This window comes from Colossoma macropomum, unplaced genomic scaffold (assembly GCF_904425465.1).
Source record: "Colossoma macropomum unplaced genomic scaffold, Colossoma_macropomum, whole genome shotgun sequence".
Lineage (NCBI taxonomy): Eukaryota > Metazoa > Chordata > Actinopteri > Characiformes > Serrasalmidae > Colossoma > Colossoma macropomum.
Genome location: NW_023494791.1, coordinates 16,201,302 through 16,221,799, shown reverse-complemented (window position 1 = coordinate 16,221,799; position 20,498 = coordinate 16,201,302). Strand labels below are relative to the sequence as shown.

Below are 20,498 nucleotides of genomic sequence, written 5' to 3'. Positions count from 1 at the left end.
AACCAATCTCAGAATTTCTAGTTGACTTTATAGGTAGTGTGATGAATCAAGGCATACACATGGTCCAGTAAATGTAAATACTTTCACTCAAAATAATGACGGCCAGCATTTAATCATGTCACATCTAGCGCTCACCACTCTGTTTTATTAAAGCAATAAGCCATGAGAGGCTGTACATCACAATGATTATACTACAGTTAAGGAGTGCTGTAAAAATCCCCATTAACCACAGCCAGAGCATTTTCAGACTGGGTGTTACATGATGCAGACCTGCCCACCCCAACTTATAACTGTAACTATGCTATCTTTTAACACTACCTTACCAGTAACCTATAATTTGTCGGACTCTGCTCTGTGGCTGCAACAGTGATTAGAAGCAACAATACGAACAGAATATAAGAGCACTTTACAACTTAAAAGGACACAAAAATAGACCTTCAGTACTGTTTTAAAGTCAGAGACCACCCGTAATTTATTTAATTTCTATTCAAAATGACCATTAAGTACAAATTATTCATTTTACAGTGTCAGGAAAAAAGCAGAACTTACATTTTACAAAGAATTACACAGAACCTCGACAACTAAATTATAATACCACATTTTTCAGTATCTAGTGTGTCCAAATAACAACTTCCTCTCCATCTTGCTTATAGTTTTTTTAAAGACATCTGCAGTGATATTTTTCCAAATCTACAAAGTTTAGTCTAAGAAGCATCTTCTGTGTCTCACAAGCCAAATAATCCCAGACACATTCGATGATGTTGAGGTCTGGACTCTGGGGTGGTCAGTCCACTGTTCTGAGAACACCAGTAGCTTCTTTCTTTGATTTCTTCTCTTTACTCTTTGATTTTCTTTTCTCAGTAACAGCTACACATTCTTATGGGTCTGTCATAGAGTTGAGTTGTCTTCTCTCTAAAAGATGAAAGCTTTAAGTTTTGTTTATCTGATGGTGACAGTTTTGGTGGTCTACCAGGTCTTGTGTGCTTGTTAGGAGTCCCATATTCTCTACAATGTTTAATATTTTTTTTAACTCCAGTTTTTTTTTGTTTGTTTTTTTTCCATAGACTTTCCCATTTCTCATGCAAATATATGATCTGATATCTAATCTCCCTCTCCTGAAAAATCAAACTTGTTAATGGCCATTTTGACTGATAATGAAACAAAGGGTGGACTTTCACAGTACTGTAGGTCACAAGCTTTTAGAATGCAGTACTTTTCATACATGTGTAAGCTAGTTGGAAAAGTTGAAAATAGCTGTGCACGCACTCACACACACACGCACACACACACAAGATGTTGCCTCCTTTAAGAAAAAGTACAGCACACACACACACACACACACACACACACACACACACACAGTATGTCAGTAATGGCTAATTAATTACTAAGAAACAGATAACACAGCAGAGACAGTTGTTACCCACTATGTTCAAATTAGGATTTCGGGTTTATCTGACTTCTTTTTTCTAAAACTGTCATCTTCATCATTGCCAACTCTTAATCTTTTGCTTAAAGAAGATATCCAGCTAATGGTAAAATGAAAACTGAAGAAAGCTTTTACATGGAATGTGGTATAACTGTAACAGTTAATATGCTGAAAACCAATGTTAGTTCCTGTCAGCATTTCTCATTGCCCATCTGTTTGGAATATACTCGAGATTCTTTTTTTTTTTTTTAATCTGCCCTTCAATTCTACTTTTTTCACTTTTGCTGCTGTCCATGTTTTTATAATTTCATCATTTGGCACCGCTTGTTGTGTTAAATAACACCAAACTGATACCAACCAAATTTCATAGACTAATTTCTGTCCACTCTACAAGACTCATTAGCACCCCCCACCCCCTGCCCCGAATAAGGCACAAACTTATTTCTGTCATTTATAGTCTGAGAGTGTGTTTTTACATGAGAGATAAGCAGACCTGGTTGTGTCAAACACGTTCATAAATTATATTCTGTTAGCTTACAGTAACTGGCCCAAAACTGACCCCGAATTCTCCCTCCTGATTCCCCACTCCTGCATTGCCATTAACTGTGGTAACATTACTATAATGCATAGTCTCAAGTTACTTATTGCTTTTATAGAAAGGTGACAAAATACAATATGGTTAAATACACTAATGTTAAAGAAATAATTTAAAAATAAACACAAAAAATATTATTCTGCTTTGTAGTTTGTTAACAGTAGGCTATGATTGTCACGTTTAGTGCAGAAACCACGCAAAGTCTTAAAATAGCTTGCCACATTAATACACAATTCAGTTAATGCATGTGGGCCATATGTTTGTGTATATCAAGTATTTCACAATGACTGTGAATGTGGCTCAGCCAATCAGATTTTTCTGTTTCATAATATATTGTGCCGCAACTGCAATCAAGCGATTTAATCATGACACAGCACTTTGGCCATATCGTGCAGCCTTAATACACAGATAAAAAAGATATCAGCCTCAGACTTTAGAACAAACAGGAAGTCCATATATTTTGTTGCTTGTCTCAGAAGCAGTGTATAGAAGTGTGTTAGTAAGTCAGTGAGTTTGGTCTCTGCTACTCTTGTGTAGGGAACTCTAGAGAGACTGACTTGTGCGGGTTAGCCTGGGTGTTTGTGACTTGTGACACTCACGTCTCACCCTGCCAGGCCTGTGTCCCCTGCGGTGAGGCACACAGAGGCGCACTGTTCCTGGGCCTTATCCAATTGGCTGGATAATGCTTTCTGCTGCAGGTAAACTGCTCACACATGGCACTGAACCAGTGGCAGTTCACACATGCACTGTGGGAGGTGGGACAGGGGTCCGGTGACAAGCTGCTGAGTCTCTACCAACATCCATCACAAGCCCACAGCCTTCGCACACACCTGCTGTTTTTCTACAAAGCTCTATCTATTTGTGTCACACCAAAAATCTTACACAACAGGGAAGATTTTGTGAATATTGTCTTCTGCATGTGATGGTTCATTCGTTCAGCCTATACAAACTAAACTCATTTTTAGACGTTTTGTTAATTTTTTCAATAAAACAGCAAAAATCACCAAATGATAAATAATGTACAGTAACTGCTTAGTTCTAGTGATTTCTTGATCTGTTATTTACCTCCAGATTTGATTCTGAAAGTTAATTTTATTATGACTGCATTTTTGATGATATTTCACTTTTTCAATTATTAGGGAATTGTCTACAGCTCAGTCCATCATTCTGGACTGAGCTGTATGTACTATTATTTAGATTTACTGTTATTTATTTATTCAGATTTATCATTGTCATTTTTATTATTTTAACTTCATTGTAAATATTTGAAACCTGTACGGTTGTATTTCTGGTAACACTTTCTATGAATGTCCCCTTTGTAAGCATCTATAAACACATTCATAACATGTTATAATGCATTCATAAGGCATTATAAACATGGCTATAAATATTTATAAAAATGCATTACACATTATAGCCATGCTTATTATGCATTATCAATTGTTAACATAATACATTAGAAGTACACTTATTTTTTCACTTGCGAGTCACGACTAGTTAAAAACAAAAGCATCACATAAACGTTCAGTTTACTAATGAAAGTCTGAATTCAAAGCAGCATTCAATGGTGCATTCAAAACTGAGAGGAAAAAAAGCAGGCTCCTGCATGTGTATTATGAATATAAATTCATAATATATTCGTAACACTACAAAATGGTAACTTCATGAAAGTCATCAAAAAAAAAAACCCAAAAGATCTCAGTCCAGTATGTATATCATCATGCATTTATTTGCATTATGCAGGTCAAAAATGTATTGATTTCACTGCAGTAGTAAAGTAACTGGTAGCCAAGTTATCAGAGATGTCAATCACATTGGATCATAAGTCAATATTAAGCACACTGTAAAAATAGTCACTTAAAAAGGGTCAAAATGCACAAGCTGATGTGATTTTACTGTAGGATTAATTAGCACACTAGCATATCTTAGCTACACTGTGTGGATGCATTATCTATCATAATACAAAGATTGCATCCATAATTGGCCGTTATTAAACATTAAAGAATCAGATCAGATTGGGCGGAAAACGGCTGGATCAGGACACCCCACTGAAAACACTGATTCCAAACTTTTGAACGGTAGTGTCTGTTCATGAATGTAAGAGAAAAGCAAATACAGGGAACTTATTTTTCTTCACTTATTGAACAGCAGTTTCTCTTGCAAAAAGCATAGGGTCAAACAACACTCTGGGCTACCACCAGCTATTACACACACTCCCAGTCACAAACATCTGCAGACATACAGAAATATACACCTACAAGCCTTTCATCCAGCCTCCTGCCTGCCTTAGTGACTCACAGGATCTAAACAAGAAAGTGGAAGTCAAATGGAGAGCTGAGACACCGACAACAATCAATAGAGTCTAAGTGCCTACAGGCTCCTCTCTCACCGCTTACACACACTCCACATGAAAACACTCACACGTTCACCATGAATCAGTCAATCAACCAAACACCGTTCTTTCTGGACCTCTACTTCACTCAGTGTAGACGTTTCTAGCTGTTACTTTTCAATGAAGTAAGGGAAAGTTATTATACAATGTATGATTTTGACCAAAAGCATTTTGAAAAGTGTTACCAAATTTTGACAAGCAATGTATTTACAGGCAAATACAGCTATAGTGTATGCAGCTCCTGTAGAAGAGCAGGCTGTGTAGTCTGCGGGAGACAGGGTAAAATCTCAAAAACCAAATAACTTTATCTGTGTATTTTTATTGTGTATTAAGAAATGTGTGCTTTTGTACTGCGATGGCACTGTGTTGTTCTCTCTGGCAGCAAACCAAGAGAGTATGGGGCTGCATTTCTGAATCCTAATAGCTATTTCTTCCTCTTCTGCAGCCAGCAGAGTGTCAAAACCTCCCCTCATAGCATGTAATTTCATTCCGGCATCTTGCAGGTGCTGAGAAAGAAAGGATTATCTCCTCGAGCTGCACGGAAAAGCGCTCGGTCGCAGCCGTCAAATGAAGATGCAGACAGGCAGTGACACAGCATCAGCAAACTGATTAGCCATGCTTGTGGGCTAACTTGCTAATCGGGCCGAGTGACGACAACGCGGATACGCAGGGCAGGTGTGCTGGAAGAAGCCTCTCTCACCTCCTCACAGACACCCCTCTTAACACCACATTAATGGCCCGCCTGATTAATTGGATTAAAGATGTAGATGTAAATCAGTTGTCCACTAATGGGTCTTGCTGATGCTTCACAATCACTAAGTGGTGCTTTTGGAGTGTGTGTTATGAAATTAAATAACACTGAATTAGAGCCATGGTGGTCACTGATGCACAAAAATAGTCCAATGTTCAAATGCTCCACAGCCAAACAGATATCCGTGCGCTCCCAGCAGTTTAGGACAGTCATTCTTATTTAAAGGACATACAGTGTCAGTGGTTACGATTCCGTGCACATAATGGCCTGTCTAAGTTCTAAGAAACTGGACTGAACCAAATACATTTACATTACACAAATGATTACAGACATAGTCTGACTTAACTTGAAACGCCTCCCTTATGAAGTTTACACACGGCTCTACATAGAATGTGGTATTGCAGGAAGCACTGCCAAATGTTGCAAAATCTCCATTTAGTAGAGAGTGGACAGATCTTAACGTTTAAATGTCCAAACTATCTCAAATACTTTGACCAATTTCAGCCGGGAACACGTGTTTTACTCATGCTAAGACCAGTGGTGTAGCTGGGCGTATATGCACGTATACACTGTATGCTGACGTTTTTATCAGGCTGTTTCTGTACACTGACTGCTAAAGATGTGTTTTTGTGCGTACCCACTTTTCTATTTAGTTATCCACTTTATAATTAGGTATAGTGGGTATCCTTAGTATTCAAACTCCTGTGAATGTTGATTCTGATATATATTAGCATGATGTGCTACTGTAGCATACTAGTAGTAACCTTGGGTCAAATTTGCTAATATCAGCTCTGTGATATTAGAATTCAGAACCATTATGGCACTTGCTCAAGGGCACTTCAGTCACGTACTGAGACTGAGTCAGCTGAGGGGATCGAACCGGCGACCTTCCGGTCACAAGGCTGGTTCCCTAGCCTCCAGCCCACCACTAATCCCTATTAGTAGTTGTTTAGTAGGTAAGTAGGCTATTAGCTATTTTGAACATACATATTATGGCTTCAAAATAAGGCCAAAATATTCAGGTGAATTTACAAACAAGAGAGCTGTCACTGATGTCAGGACTGAAAAAGATTTGTTTATTTGCTGACCATGTGGGCTGGGCTGCTGCAGATTTATAGTATACCCAGGTTTCTTTTTTCCTTAGGACTACACCACTGTCTATGACTTTAGTCCAACAGTGACAATCTAAGGAATCATGCAGTTTACACATCATTTCTTTTCAGTTAGACTAATAACAAAATATTGGCATGCATGCAAATGTAGTTAATACTGCAAAGCACCACTCTTACATTTCACCCCTGTGGTCATCTTTTTAAACGTTTCCCATATTCCCATATTTGTGATCTTGTGATGCAAGAATTCATGCAAATTCAACCTTTGCAATTTTCGCCAGAGCTCGAAATTTTGTCCAGTCACTGCATAATTTTCACATTAAACACATACATCTGTGAAGAGTTGGAGCATTTCAAAATGAAGCATGTAGATTTTATTGTGTCCATTCTCTCTCTCTCTCTCTCTCTCTCTCTCTCTCTTTTTTTATTGCAAGAATATGGACAAGGATAAGAATTAAATAATATTTTTTCCCAACAACTGCACATAAAACATGTAACAAGTCATCAATCATACCCATGCCCACCCATGCAACCCCACACAAACAGAAGATGGATGCAAAAATGAGCTAAAACTAAACAATGTAATACATTTTTAAATAAATAAGAATTTAAATGAAAATAAAATAAATAGTCAGTTCCATTCTGACTGCTGATCTGCATGTCTGTGTGAACGCTCTTCTGTGTTTTTTTATGCCGTTGCCTGCTCCATGTGCTGAGACTGAGCCTTTTGTAGCAATATGGATGCTGGACATTACTGCTGCAATATTTTGAGAAATGCCTCTACAAAATCAAGCCATAAATCTAAACCAAAATCCTATTAGCTTCTGTTCTAACATAGACTAGTATGATTAGTATTGTTTTAAGCCTTCTGCTTCACAAGTATGTAATATGTAACTACAAACACGGATGCACTTGTGATTTCCCATTGATTTGTTTCATGCCAGCTTATTATGCAAACATAACAGAAGTGCTAATAGCACTTCCTCATTGAGAATTCTCAGCCTGCTAAACATGAGTCAGTGAGTGTTACTTGCTAGCTCTGTGAGGTCTTACACATCTAAAAATTGCTAAAACATCCTACCCTGTGCCCTAGAACCGTAGTGGTCAATAGTAACAACACATTAAAGCATAGGTTCTGTAAGACTGATGCACTGGGCTACTTACAGGAGGGTCTTGGTCAGTTGCCAGCACAGTTGTTATAACCGTTCCTTTCTCAGCATTGGGAGCCACCATGCCTCTATAAACAGCCTGGGTGAAAACTGGAGCGAAATCATTCATATCCTAAGAAAAATCACACACAACAACACAGATCAGATCCTAACATCTTATAACTGTAATTATATAGTGAGGAAAAATCCTGGTGGAAAATATTAATAATATATAAGTGTGTTACCCAGTCTGGATCTAGGTAAGACATGATGATGAATGGAGGGCTAATTGGTTGATGAGCAGTGCTATCTTTCACTCATTCATTCATTCCTTCAGTGCTATCTTTTCTGGTGTCCTTCTTAGAGAACCAATCTATAGTAGAAAATAACTTTCAGTGGGTGCTGGAAGAAAAGAGTAAGGACAGTTCTACATCATGTCTGTCAGTCTAATGGGAGTATAGGGAGTAGGCACAGTGAGGTATGAATGGTGTTTGGCATGATTATATGTCTCAGGAGAAACAGCACGCTTTCTCCTTCACCTTCACACACTGGCTCTCAGCTCTCTCCACATGACTGTTAGCAGCTCATTAGTTAGCACCTCTGTAATAATGTGTGTCCATGAGTATGTATCTAAAACGGAAGTTAGAAATTAGTCTGTAGAATTTAGCTTTGAACACTGTAAGTGATCAAATGGCAACCTGTAAATTGCACGTGAGCAGCTTTAACACTTTAGTGTAGGACAGCAGTCATAGGGCTTCATTACACCTACATAAGTGCATCATGACAACTGACATAAACCTACATAAACATGTATTTGTCTGTCATACAGGCTGCTTTTGCCAACTTTAATGTCAAGTGACCATTTTTTTTCCTGTCAATGGGTTGTTTTTTGGGTGAAGTATACGACGGCATTTAAGGGCCACTGTTAATAAAAATAAAAATAGTAGACTTTGAGAATAAAGTCGTACTACTTCAAAAAAATGTGGTACTATTTCAAGAAAAAAAAGTCATAATATTTTGAGAAAAAAGCCGTACTACTTCGCGAAAAAAGCTGTACTATTTTGAGGAAAAAACGTAATATTTTGAGAAAAAGTCGTACTATTTCAAGAAAAAAGTCATACTATTTTGAGAAAAAAATGTAATATTTCGAGAAAGAAAAGTTGAAGAATTACGACATTAAAGTGGCATTAATACCAGGAAAGGTCGCAATATTGTGGCCAAAGGCTTTGCAAAGGGAAGGCAGCACCTCCTTGTGTTGAAATGAGGGGCGTTTAGGAATTTCATATCAATTTCATCAATTTCAAGAAATACTCAATCTCCTTGTCTCTCCTGCACATCAGCACCAGCCTGTTATTACTATAAGAAACGGCTGTGCAGGAAACTGTGTTTATTTAGAATAAAGATCCAGACGGACTCGGAGGAAACTGTCTGTCTGTTAAGTTGAAGGAGAATCGCAGGCAGGGTCGTCTACATGGCTATCGGGGCTACATCTCCGTGCCATTGAAAGAGGGCATGAAGTTTCACAGACAATGTGAATGATAATCAAAATGATCGATCCACAAGCAGACAGGAGTGTGTGGAACTCTGGAGCGCCAGTAGAGCAACCAGGACACCAACGCGTTATGGCAGCCCCCCTACAGTTAGCCCACTTTATCCTTGAAATATTATGACTTTTTTTTCTCGAAATAGTACAACTTTTTTCTCAAAATATTGCAACTTTTTTCTCAAAATATTGCAACGTTTTTCTTTATTCTCAAAGTCTACTATTTTTTTTAACAGTGGCCCTAAAACGCTGTCGGATGAAGCAGCATTTTACAACTGACTTAGAAGCTTAGCACCACATAATGCTAAAGATGTGACAGCCTAAATCTCATAAATGGCAAAATGTAGCTCACTTTATGCAAGGGCCATAGAAAATGCTCACATTTGTTCAACCAGCATTATGTCACTTTGACATGTACTATCTACAAAGTCTACAAAGTCTATGTCATTGCACCGCACAGAGTGTCACAATTTAATGTCTGTCACAGAAAATCGTCACGTAGATGTTATGTCAATATGACATTAAAGCTGGCAGATGTAACCTCTATGACAAATGACATCTATTGGAATAAGTGTTTATAAATGTTCATGTAGGTTTACGTCAGTTGTCATGGAGATCAGAATACTCCTTGATATGGCTTCTCGGTTGTCACTCAAGTCTCTTTTTATGAAGCTAATGCTTTTTATTTTAGTGTTTTATCCATATAATGTAGCACTGCCTTCTAAACATTTGCAGAGAGGTCTAAAGTTGACACTGTAAACACCTGCTGTTAGGCATTATTGAACCAGTACTTCCCTCTGAGACAACTGATTTCACACAAACTACACCCACACATATCACACTCACAATTTCCATTTGGTTAAAATCTGAAATATTAGAATATATTTCTAAAGGTGAAGAACAAATAGAGATGGAGAGAGAACAGGTGACAATAGAATCCAGATGGAAAAATAGGCAGGAGGAAAAAAGAGCATAGTGGCTATTACACAGAGGAGCAATGTGTGTTTTCTCCTGCTCTTATCTGGCCTTGTTCCCTTTTTTCCACTGTCATGCAGGAGAAATGATAAAGTTTTTTCTCCCTCAAGCAAAAGAAAGGCCAGAAAAACTTTACAACAAGCTCAACTATGATGAGTCACCCCCACATATCAATGAAATTCACTCCACTTCAAATGAAGACTCAATCTCATTTTTCTACCCCACCTGTACTGCAGTAAATCTAGCACTTGGCACACCTTGGTAGGGACTGAAGGTGAATTTAATTGGTTTTCTTGGAGAACAGATTCAGATACAAACTTTTCCCCCCAACGACTCAAGATTCAAGTCACATCAGAGAGAGAGTGTCAGATAGCACAGGATTCATGCTTTTGTTTGCACCAGAACAAACATTCCTCAGTTGTTTCCTGCACCGAAAAAGATTGAGGAGAACATGGGAAACTTTTAGATTGTAATTCTGCGCCACAAGAAAGCAGTCGACGTGATCCATCACCACAAGGCTTTATGGAGAGAACAACAACCTTAAAATCCACACGAGAAGCCGAAACACAAAGACTTCAAAAGCACAGCAGGTAAGACAGGGACAAGAAAGATGAGACTACTAAATCCGTTTGACTGGATTCTAAACCACCTCTATGATCACATATGAGATTTAGAGAGATGATAAAGCAAAAAAAATCTGATCACTACAAGGCTTAAATTCATAAGCAAAAATCAGAGCAAAGGAGGAGGAGCAAAACACTTCAGAGGCTGGGTATAGTGGATTTAAGAATCTGGAAAATGTAACAGCAAGCATGTCATCACTGTCAGTTCAAAATCATTGTCTCCATTTTTTTTTTACATAATTTGAGCACAGCAGCTGCCCTTTACATTCTCTAAACATTTAATGATGAATGGACCAACAGAAATGGCACAAAATTACTTATAAAATCTCATCACATTCATTTATCATAAAAAATTAAGAACATTGTTGCTGCAAAGTAACCACTTTGGACATATATTTCGTGGACACCGACTGTGACTAAATCTACCATCTGCAAAATGAAGGAAAATTTGTTCTTAACTTTTAATATAAAGTAATGCAACAAGATTCTGTTTGTAGTAATTTTGTATAATTTAAATCATTCTCTTCATCATTAAATATTCATATAATATAAAAGGAAGCTAAAGTAACCAAATGATATAGAAAAATAAAAATAAAAAGATATATGGTTTTATTAAGAGCGCAACAACATGCTCACACTGTGTCAAAAAAGGAAAGAAAAAAGAAAATGGGGAAAATAGGATGTCCACAGGTACTCGACCCAGATAGCAACCATATATCAGTCTGCTGGCTTGATAAGGTCGGCACTCCCCTGACTGTTTGCCGGATTATTGTCCTGCATACAAGCTCTAACTAGTTTTAATCTCTTCAGATTCTCCTCAGTTTTGCCATCAGTGGGCCAACAGAACAGTGGCCCACTATCCTCTTGTTATCAGGTGAGCTTTGGTTAACTGTTCAAGGCACCAGTATTTCAATACTGAAATCACTGTTTGAGTGTTTGTTATGTTTCATCACGGAAGGAGGGAGAAAATAAGCAGGCTAATAATTCAGGGCAACACAGATTTTAAGATGACTGTAAAATGTGAAATGTGAATACATATATTGTTCTTTGCTAGTACAAAACAGGTGCATGAACGCAGGCATGTTAAGAACATTTTCACTAACTAGGCTAACTACTCTAGTTGAGGTTAGCTTGATTCAGAAACAGTGACAATACATTTCTCTGACAAGGCAACATGTTGGCACATTGTCTACTGAAGAGAAAATATCGCATGTAGCAGACAATCAGCATCTAAAGTGCCGGCTAGTGTTCGCTCATTAGCTTCTTTGAGGAGGCAGCTTCCGTCACTCATCAGAAACATTCTGATTTTAGTGTAATCATACATGTTTTCAATATTAAACATCCAGTGATATTATCTAAAAAGTCAGCCAACAGTCATATGCTAATTTTGTCCAAAGTCTATTTTTATTCCCCTTTTTGCTGTTGCTTTTTCTGTCTCTGCGGTTAACTGGATATCCGTTCATTAACTGTTCTGGACACTTGAATCTAAAAATTAGTTGCAATGCACTTCCCAATTTGACATGACAGCAGCAAAATGCACTCATGCTTACATTTATAACTAGTGGCAAAAATCCAAAGCGTTCAAATCTCAAAACAATCAGCTCATGTCATCAGTTCCAATCCTGACATATGTGAGAACCTGTGAATAACTTTCTCTCCATAATTACATTACTCACAGTCTCATACACACTCAGGCACACACAAACACACACGCACACAACTGTAAACTGGAGGTGGCTAATCCTTCCATTTTGATCCTATGGCTAATCTTCTGAGACGCTAGCGAGTGTTCTTGCCCAAATCTGGACATAATTGCAGTCACAAAGCTAATGAGTCATTCAAGCCTAGAATAGCAGTGCCAGCGCTGTAACTCGCGCAGCGCTTCATCTGTCAGTGTCGTCACTGTCAGCCAGAAAGGAAGTAGGCAGAGACTGGCAAGAATCCAGACAAATGCACCACGGAGCCCTTCACCCAAAAAAATCTGGCAGCACTGTACCTCTCTCTCTCAGCTAATTGAATTCTGAGAACAAATTTGTAGATACTGCTGGAACACCATCAACGCTGCTACTATTACTTTTACTGATAGTGATAAAATGACGTCTACGCCAAATGAACAGCTCTGCTCACAGTACCTGTTTTTCACTGGAGCTACACTTTACTGAATGCTGTCACATAAAGAGCGGCAGAGCTAAAGCGCTGCAGTTAAAGCAAGCCTTACAGATGGATGAGATGCCAAGCAAGTAGGTTGAGTATTAACATCGTATTCAATCACTGTGCTTACCGTGATCCTTACTAGAACTGTAGCCACTCCAGGTGGCAGGACCCCTTCGTGATCTAGGGCCTCCACCTGGAACGTGTAATTTGCACCGTCTCGGCCCAGGGCCTCGAAGTCCAGAGACTGCAGCACTGAGAGAGCCCCACTCAGCCTGTCCACAGCAAAGAGCTGCCGAGCCGCCTCCGTCCTTATCCTGTATGTTATATTAGAGACCAGATCTGCGTCCACCGCCTGGAGGAGAGAGAGAGAGAGGCACAGAGAGAAAGAGAGAGAAACTATTGGTCAGTTTGTTTGTATTTAAAAAAAAAATGTTCCCTTTACCACAAATGTAGTCAATCAGCCAAGATACGTGACGTATAGTTTTACCCTGGAGTCACAAAGCTAATACAGCAAACAAATAAATGTAGATCCACTATGCTACCATCATACAAAATGCCTAAATGATCACCAAACCATACTAAATTGTTATCTCCAATATATTATTACAATAAAACAAACAAACAAACAAACAAACAAAAAAAAAAAACAGTGTATGTGGTTGCCTCCTTATAAACTGAAATTGCCTAAATGTTTGTTGGACTTTTACTCATGTCCTCCCCCCAAGTTAGTCATTATCAGATTACACAGTGCCCCTAGTCTGGGTGGGGGTCAAACTCTATTGCTTTTTGATGAAAAAAGCAGTTACACAGTCATACCACGCTGAAGCTGTAAAACACACACACACAAATACTTTCTATCACTTTGCTCGAGTTAATGTATTTAATGTATTTGCCTTATTAAGGTGCTGACAATAATCCCAGTCATGGGGAACTTTTCAAGCACATGTCACACTGCTGTAAGCTGGACACAGACATTTCAGCAACTATGTGGCTCCTGAACGGAGCAAGTGTCTAACTAATCATCAAGAGATCATGATTTTGATTTCTTCTAAATCTTGGACCATTTTTTAGATTACCTTACTCAGATTTATTCCATTTTTTGGACCACAATATGTCATACAGTGTCAGAAACCATATCATTAAATCTATTACATTACATAACAACTCACTGTGGTTTGAGGCAAGTGTGCGATCACCTAGATAAGCCAATCAGTGACTGAAATCTTCCACTACTAGCTACATTAGCCTTTTAACTCCAGTGCAAAACTAAAGAAACTCTGAACACCAAGCATGTCTTGGCTGATTGATTAGCAAGGGGGAGATTTGTCTACATTTGTTGTTTTTTTGGGTTGGCTGACCAAAACTCATAACATGTAATTGTAGATGACAGATAACTAACTTAAAAACAGGGAAGATGGATCAGATAGTGAGGCCTACTGGACTGGACCAGTGAAAGATACACTGTATCTATCCAATGGATGCAGTACAAAGGATTACATAAGAGACATTACAGTCCACAGAGGGCACATATACAGTCCTATGCAAAGATGAAAAAAATGATTTTAATAAGATAATGCATAATGTTCCATGACCTTTGCACAGGCTATAAAATAAACAGTATTTGTGCAAGAGTTATGTGCATTAAAATGTGCAGAGATGTATTTTTTGCAAAGAATTCACACAGTATTTTTACTTCGAACATCAACAACACGTAATTTGACCGGGATGCCCAAAATTTTGCATACGACTGTATATTCAGAAAGAGCCCATAAGCATGAGCCTGTGTCTACATACACACCCTCTAACATGCATGCACACCCTTGCTCACTTGTTAGCCTGTGCACACACACAAACGCACACCCCACCCCAAACATAACTGAGTGCTCTTGGCTCAAAGCCCAACCCTGATTAGAAAGGCTGTGTGTCTGACAGGAGAGCAGCAGGGGGGGAGCTGAGAGAAGGCAGGTTTCTCTGTGGGTGTGGGAACCTTTCAGGATACTCCCTTTGATGTGGGAGGCACAGGGAATTACATTCTAGACTCATCTCAAAGATTTCCCCAAAAAATATATAAATAAAGGAGTCAAAAGCCCCAGTGAGAAGCACACACGCACGGGCTGAGCTCTTCATCATTTGGCCCAGATCGGCGGCTGTCACTGGGGCTCACACTGCTCTGACACCAGCCTGCGCTGGAAAGGCCTGGAGGTGTCATCTACACCCAGATAAAAATACGTCACCATCGCTGTCATCTTACGCTGTCACGTACCCCTTCTGTCCCTGCATATCTCTCTCTCACTCTACTCCTCTGTCTGCTCTCCATCACTCTCTGCCCTTCTGTGAGTACTTGTCAAACCTGGACTTAGAGTACCACTGCCCTGCATAGTTTAATGTTTTCCTACATTAATGCACCCAGTTTAACTCAGGAAAGGCTTGTTAATGTGATGACTCAGGGGGTGGTGCAAGCCAGGAATACACTAGTCTCCACCTTAGACACTTCACAGAGGTACACAAACCTTCTGATAATTATCATATGCTACAGTAATCAGAATTTTATCATATAAACTCTGATTGGCTAGTCACACTACTGTCTGTACACATGTCTGAGCACGGAAAATTGTTGACAGTTTCAAATGTGTAAATATTTGTTTTAAGAGTAAAGATATGCTGCAAAAAAATAAATAAAAAGCATTTACTGGTGTTATATTCAAGAAATATATTGCTGCTGTCAGAACAAAACCTCATATCTCCAAAATGATAACTTCACAGGAGAAGGAGAAAACATACTTTACTTTAAACGCAAGTCAATAAAATCAGACTTCTTCCCAAATCATTTTGGGCCATTTGTTTTGGTCCATTCATCATGAAATTTACACACAGTATAAAGGCAAAAAGCATTTTCAAATTATTTCAAAAACTGAAAAACAGCAAAAATGGAGATACAAGGTTTTGTTCTGACAGCAGTGATATATAAATTTAATCAATTATAAATTAGATAAATGCTCCAAAAATTCTGAAGTGCTATCTGCTCATAACCGAGTGGGAATGTCAGAACACAATAGGATTGACAGTGGCGGCACCCACGCAATGTAACCAACCTGGATTCAGTGGCAGTCATGAGTGACACCGACCATCTAAACAGTTTGAAGCACATGTTCCTTGCATCATCACTCTGACGATTAAGCTTGCTGATGTGAACAAATATGCTGAATACGCCTCTATAAATCCACACAACTAAAAAAGTTCTATTCTAAGAAAAGAAATGAGCATGCAATGTCCACAATGTCCTAACGTTTTTGATACTATTAGCCAACGTCTCGTCAGGTCACATGTAAAACCTTACTTTACTTTAAAATTAGATTGGAGCAATTCCTGCCAAGCAACAGAGCAGTGTAATCTAAACACATAAATACATATGAGTCCAGTTTCGACACTGCACAGTGCACCAGAATTTTGTGAAAGAAACTTTGAACATGAACATTTAAAGACTTCACAGCTATGTGTCCAGGATTGAGAAATATTGTTTCTATAACATCAGAATTTTTCTTAGAACAGTGGATCTCAGCTCTAGTCCTGGGAGCACACTGTCCTGCATAGTGTTCTTGCCCTAAAACATCTGATCCAGCTCATGAAGGGCTTGCTTATTACCTGATGAGTTGGTTCAGGTATGTTGGGGCAAGAAATACTCAAAACTGTGCAGGGTAGTAGGTCCTCAGGAATGGGGTTGAGACCCACTGCCTTAGAATATGATGCTAATTACATTCTTTTTCTTAATGTGGCTGTCAAAATCCCAAGAGTGCGCTTGAGAGTGAACGGTAAGATCTTAAGAGGCACATTTGCACATTTTCTGTCAGGCCTTTTCTGCAAGATAGCTTCCTGCTTTTCCCCATTGAGCCTGTCAAGCATATCATAAACATTTGTCAAATTAAATGAATCCCCCTGGAAATAAGAGACTAGGCCCAGACTCATTTGTGAATTAAGACTCTAGATAGGCACATGAACAGTCAGTTCTCCAGTCTATTGGATTGAAAGCGTTCCCTTTCAGTGCTACTAAGAGGCCTAAGAGCCAGAGATGAGTAAAGGGAGGCTAGTTGCTCTGATAATGCTGGAGGCTTTGATGTTAAAGACTGCATTTAAGCATCACTCTTCTATAAGGAGAAAGGCGGTAGACTGTATAAAACCTCTAATGATTCTGCAACAATGACTTGTGCTGAAAGGAAAAAGTTTGCCCGGCTACTTGGCTACTTAATGGAGCTAAAGGTTTTGGATTGGTGTAAAGAAAGATTATCTGAAACATGTCGGTTATTTTAATTCATCCTTGGAAAGACCCTGCTTATAGAATGGAGTTAGACAGCTCCAGCAGAGAGCTGTCTGTCAGAGCATGAAGTAACATGCTATTATAAACTTCACTTATTCCCTGAAGGCAAATCATGCACAGTCAGACTTTAAAGACTAAACCCAATGATCACTGATCTTAGACATAACCACGAGAGCACAGAGTTATCAGACCGAGAAGGATGCACTCAGGTGTGGTGGGCTTACAGTGAGGCGGAGAATGATGGTTCCGGCTGGAGTGTTCTCAGGCACGTTCACTGTGTAAAACGGCTGGGAGAACACTGGGCTGTTATCGTTGATGTCCAGCACTCTAACTAGCAGCGTGAGGGTGGTCCTCCGAGGGTCCACCGCCCCATCCGAAGCTTCCACCACCAGCTCATACTGGCTCTGCATCTCCCTGTCCAGTGGCACGGATGTGAAGATGCTGCCATTAGCGTTAATACTGAAGAGGCCTGTGTGAGTGAGTAGCCGGTAGTGCACTTGACCGTTTAGCCCAGCATCCGGGTCAGTGGCCTAACAAAAGAGAGAGAAGAGGAGATCTCTGTCAAATAGGCATATAAACTGTAAATTTGTATGCAACACAAGCAACCTTACTTGAAAAGGCTACTTCTTGCAAATAGGCAACAGAAAACGGCCCAGCGGATAGTAGGAAGTACTCATTTAACGAAATGGACAGATGCTTAATTGTTCCAAAACACAGAACAGAGCCTGTCTGAACAGTCATACGATTGCACTATTGTTTTCATGAAAGTCACCATTTCCACTTGTATTTGCAATAAGATTTTTCCCCAAATTGCCCATCATGTCTGGGTTCAAAAGGTCAGAGGCTTTATCTGCAGAGCCACTAATTCATTAAACAATGAGCAATCCAGTGGAATACTAAACCATCTATTTAAAACACCCACACTGCTTGCTTCTCCACAGGAGGAGGAGACAAGATAAAACAGAAATAATGAACATTCAAACCTTCATCAACCCAAAGCTACATTTTAATTTTCATATTGCAAGCTTGGAAATTAATAACTGAAATGAATCAACAAATGCTTAAATGGAGTTTTAGAGGGAAGGAAGAAGGAGAAAAAGGAAAGGATAGATAAGTGTGGACACAAGAGCTATGGGAGGTAGAGCAGTTCATGTGCTTGAATAGAGGTCTAAATGGAATGGGACTATGAAAAGGAAGAAAGGGAAGGGGAGTATGGACAAAAAAAGTTGCCTCAGTTAGGGAAGCCTACAGGTATATGGACCATTGTACCAAATCAGTTCAAACTGCAGTCCCACAGTAAAAAAAGTATTCATACCTTAGATATTTACAAAGATTATGTTATGATCTATCTAAACTCAAATGCATGAATAGAGATAGTAATAAGCTAAATACATACAAACTTTAAAAAAAAATAGTTTTAAAAACAATTTCTCTGATTCCTTTAAGAGTGAAATTACAAGATGTAGATTTATCATGAGTTTAATTTCAATTCATAATTTAAAAACTTCATTCAAATGCTGTCCTGCGTTTTCGTGTCACTATCAAAACAGAGTTTTAGTTCATAGACGGAGGCTTATTTTAGCCACACCCCTGAATTTTAGAGCATTTTAGAAGTGTTACTGCCCCTCATTATTCTGTTATTCTTCAAGTAAATGTGTTACTATCTTAAGAACTGTCACTACTGAAACACATACTTTCTGCAATGAAGTAAACTATTTTGTGTTTTATTTAAAAGTTTTATGATTTTATGTTTTACTGTTCATAGCTGTGTTTGCTAGTTGTGTACTAGCTAGCATTTTTAAGTTATGTTCAAGATTAACTAAAACCAAAATAGTCACTACCAAATCATTTGGTAAAGTTTCAATAATGTTATGACTGTTTTGGTAACGATAAAAAGAAATTTTCAACCATTTATTTTAATAAAATACATGTAAGTAAAGTACAGGGTGATTCACCCAAACAGTTTTTAGTCTAATGTCCAAATGGGTTTTTAACACTGACTTTGAACTAATTTGTTATAAGATATGGTCTGTATATGAGTTCAGAAACCTTTTTATGTTACTGGTAATGAAGTTAATAAGCTTGAGGTCTACTGGCAGTTCAGCATGTGGCAGACATACAGAATATAAAGAGTGAATTGATGATATTATTTGTGTTGTTTATGGAGGAGGGAAGAGTTTACTTAACAAACTGTAATTGAGGTGAGGATGTGACAGCTCATCTGCATGCAAACTCAGTATAAGCATACAACTCTAATGGGTTCAGAAGTGCTGCTGCTAATTCCTCCTTACAATAATTACAGACAACAAAAAAGGGGGTGGAGGGAACAGGGTGAAGAGAGAAAGAGAGATAAAGAGTGTGTGTGTGTGTGTGTAGTGAGAGAGAGAGAGAGAGAGAGAGAGAGAGAGATGGGAAGGGAAGAGAGAGAGAGAGAGAGAGAGAGAGAGATTGGAAGGGAAGAGAGAGAGAAAGTGACAGAGAGAAAGATGGGAAGGTCAGAGAGAGAGAGAGCGTGAGAGAGAGAGAGAGAGAGAGAGAAGATGGGAAGGGAAGAGAGAGAGAGAGAGAGAGAGGGGGGAGGGAGAGAGAGAGAGAGAGAGAGAGAGAGAGAGAGAGAGGGTGAGAGAGAGAGAGAGAGAAATATAAGGAGCAGAAGCCATAGTAAGTGTCACATCTCATTACAATCAAAGATGAATAGATGTATGAATAAACGGGTAGACGGACGGAAAGACAGACAGAAAAATGTTGTATGAGTGGAGCAGCATATAACTTTCTTTTCCCATTCAATCTGCTACAAAACAACAGACGTGAAAGACAGTATGAAAGACAAAAGCATGACACTAATCCAGCAGAGGAGGAGAGAGGGATGAGAGAGAGGAGAAGAAATCCCATCAGCCTGAGCAAAATGAAAAAGCACTAAAATTAAAGGAACATCAAGGAGTCCTGAGAAATTAAAACACATTTCAGTGCTGAGAAATAAGCGCACTGCGAATGGCTTCTCTCACTAACAAACGCTTAGTATGGAAAGGAAATGTGTTTTAAATATCCCGCTAATGCGAGTCGTGACAGCAAGCTCCCATAGCATATGCTGTCTTCAATAATTAACTCATTAAATGAATATGTGAAAAGTGAGATAAACAAACAGGCAACAAACAAGCACTGTAACTGTGTCCTAAGGTTTTATGACACAATTAAGGTTCTGTAATTGTGTCCTAAGTATATCTTGCTGTTGAAACAATAGTACATATCTACAAAATGCTAAATTTATAGAAGAAAGGTAGCATTTTGTTAAACTGTTAACTTGTAATGGAACTTTTGCACACAATGTAAAGTGTAGCTGATACACACACAAACACATACGTACATATATATATATATATATATATATATATATATATATATATATATATATATATACACAACCCCATTTCCAAAAAAGTTGAGACGCTGTGTAAAATGTAAAC

General features: G+C 38.7%; 1 protein-coding gene across 1 annotated transcript in view; it reads right to left on the bottom strand.

The window, feature by feature from the left end:
- pcdh15a (protocadherin-related 15a) overlaps window positions 1–20,498 on the bottom strand; it is a 227,642-nt gene that overhangs the window by 75,163 nt on the left and 131,981 nt on the right. The window contains exons 20-22 of the mRNA XM_036574114.1: window positions 17,259–17,564; window positions 12,850–13,074; window positions 7,444–7,560 (exon numbers count right to left, since the gene is read on the bottom strand). Of these exons, the coding sequence (XP_036430007.1) occupies window positions 7,444–7,560; window positions 12,850–13,074; window positions 17,259–17,564 (648 nt within the window). The remainder of the gene's footprint in view (window positions 1–7,443; window positions 7,561–12,849; window positions 13,075–17,258; window positions 17,565–20,498) is intronic.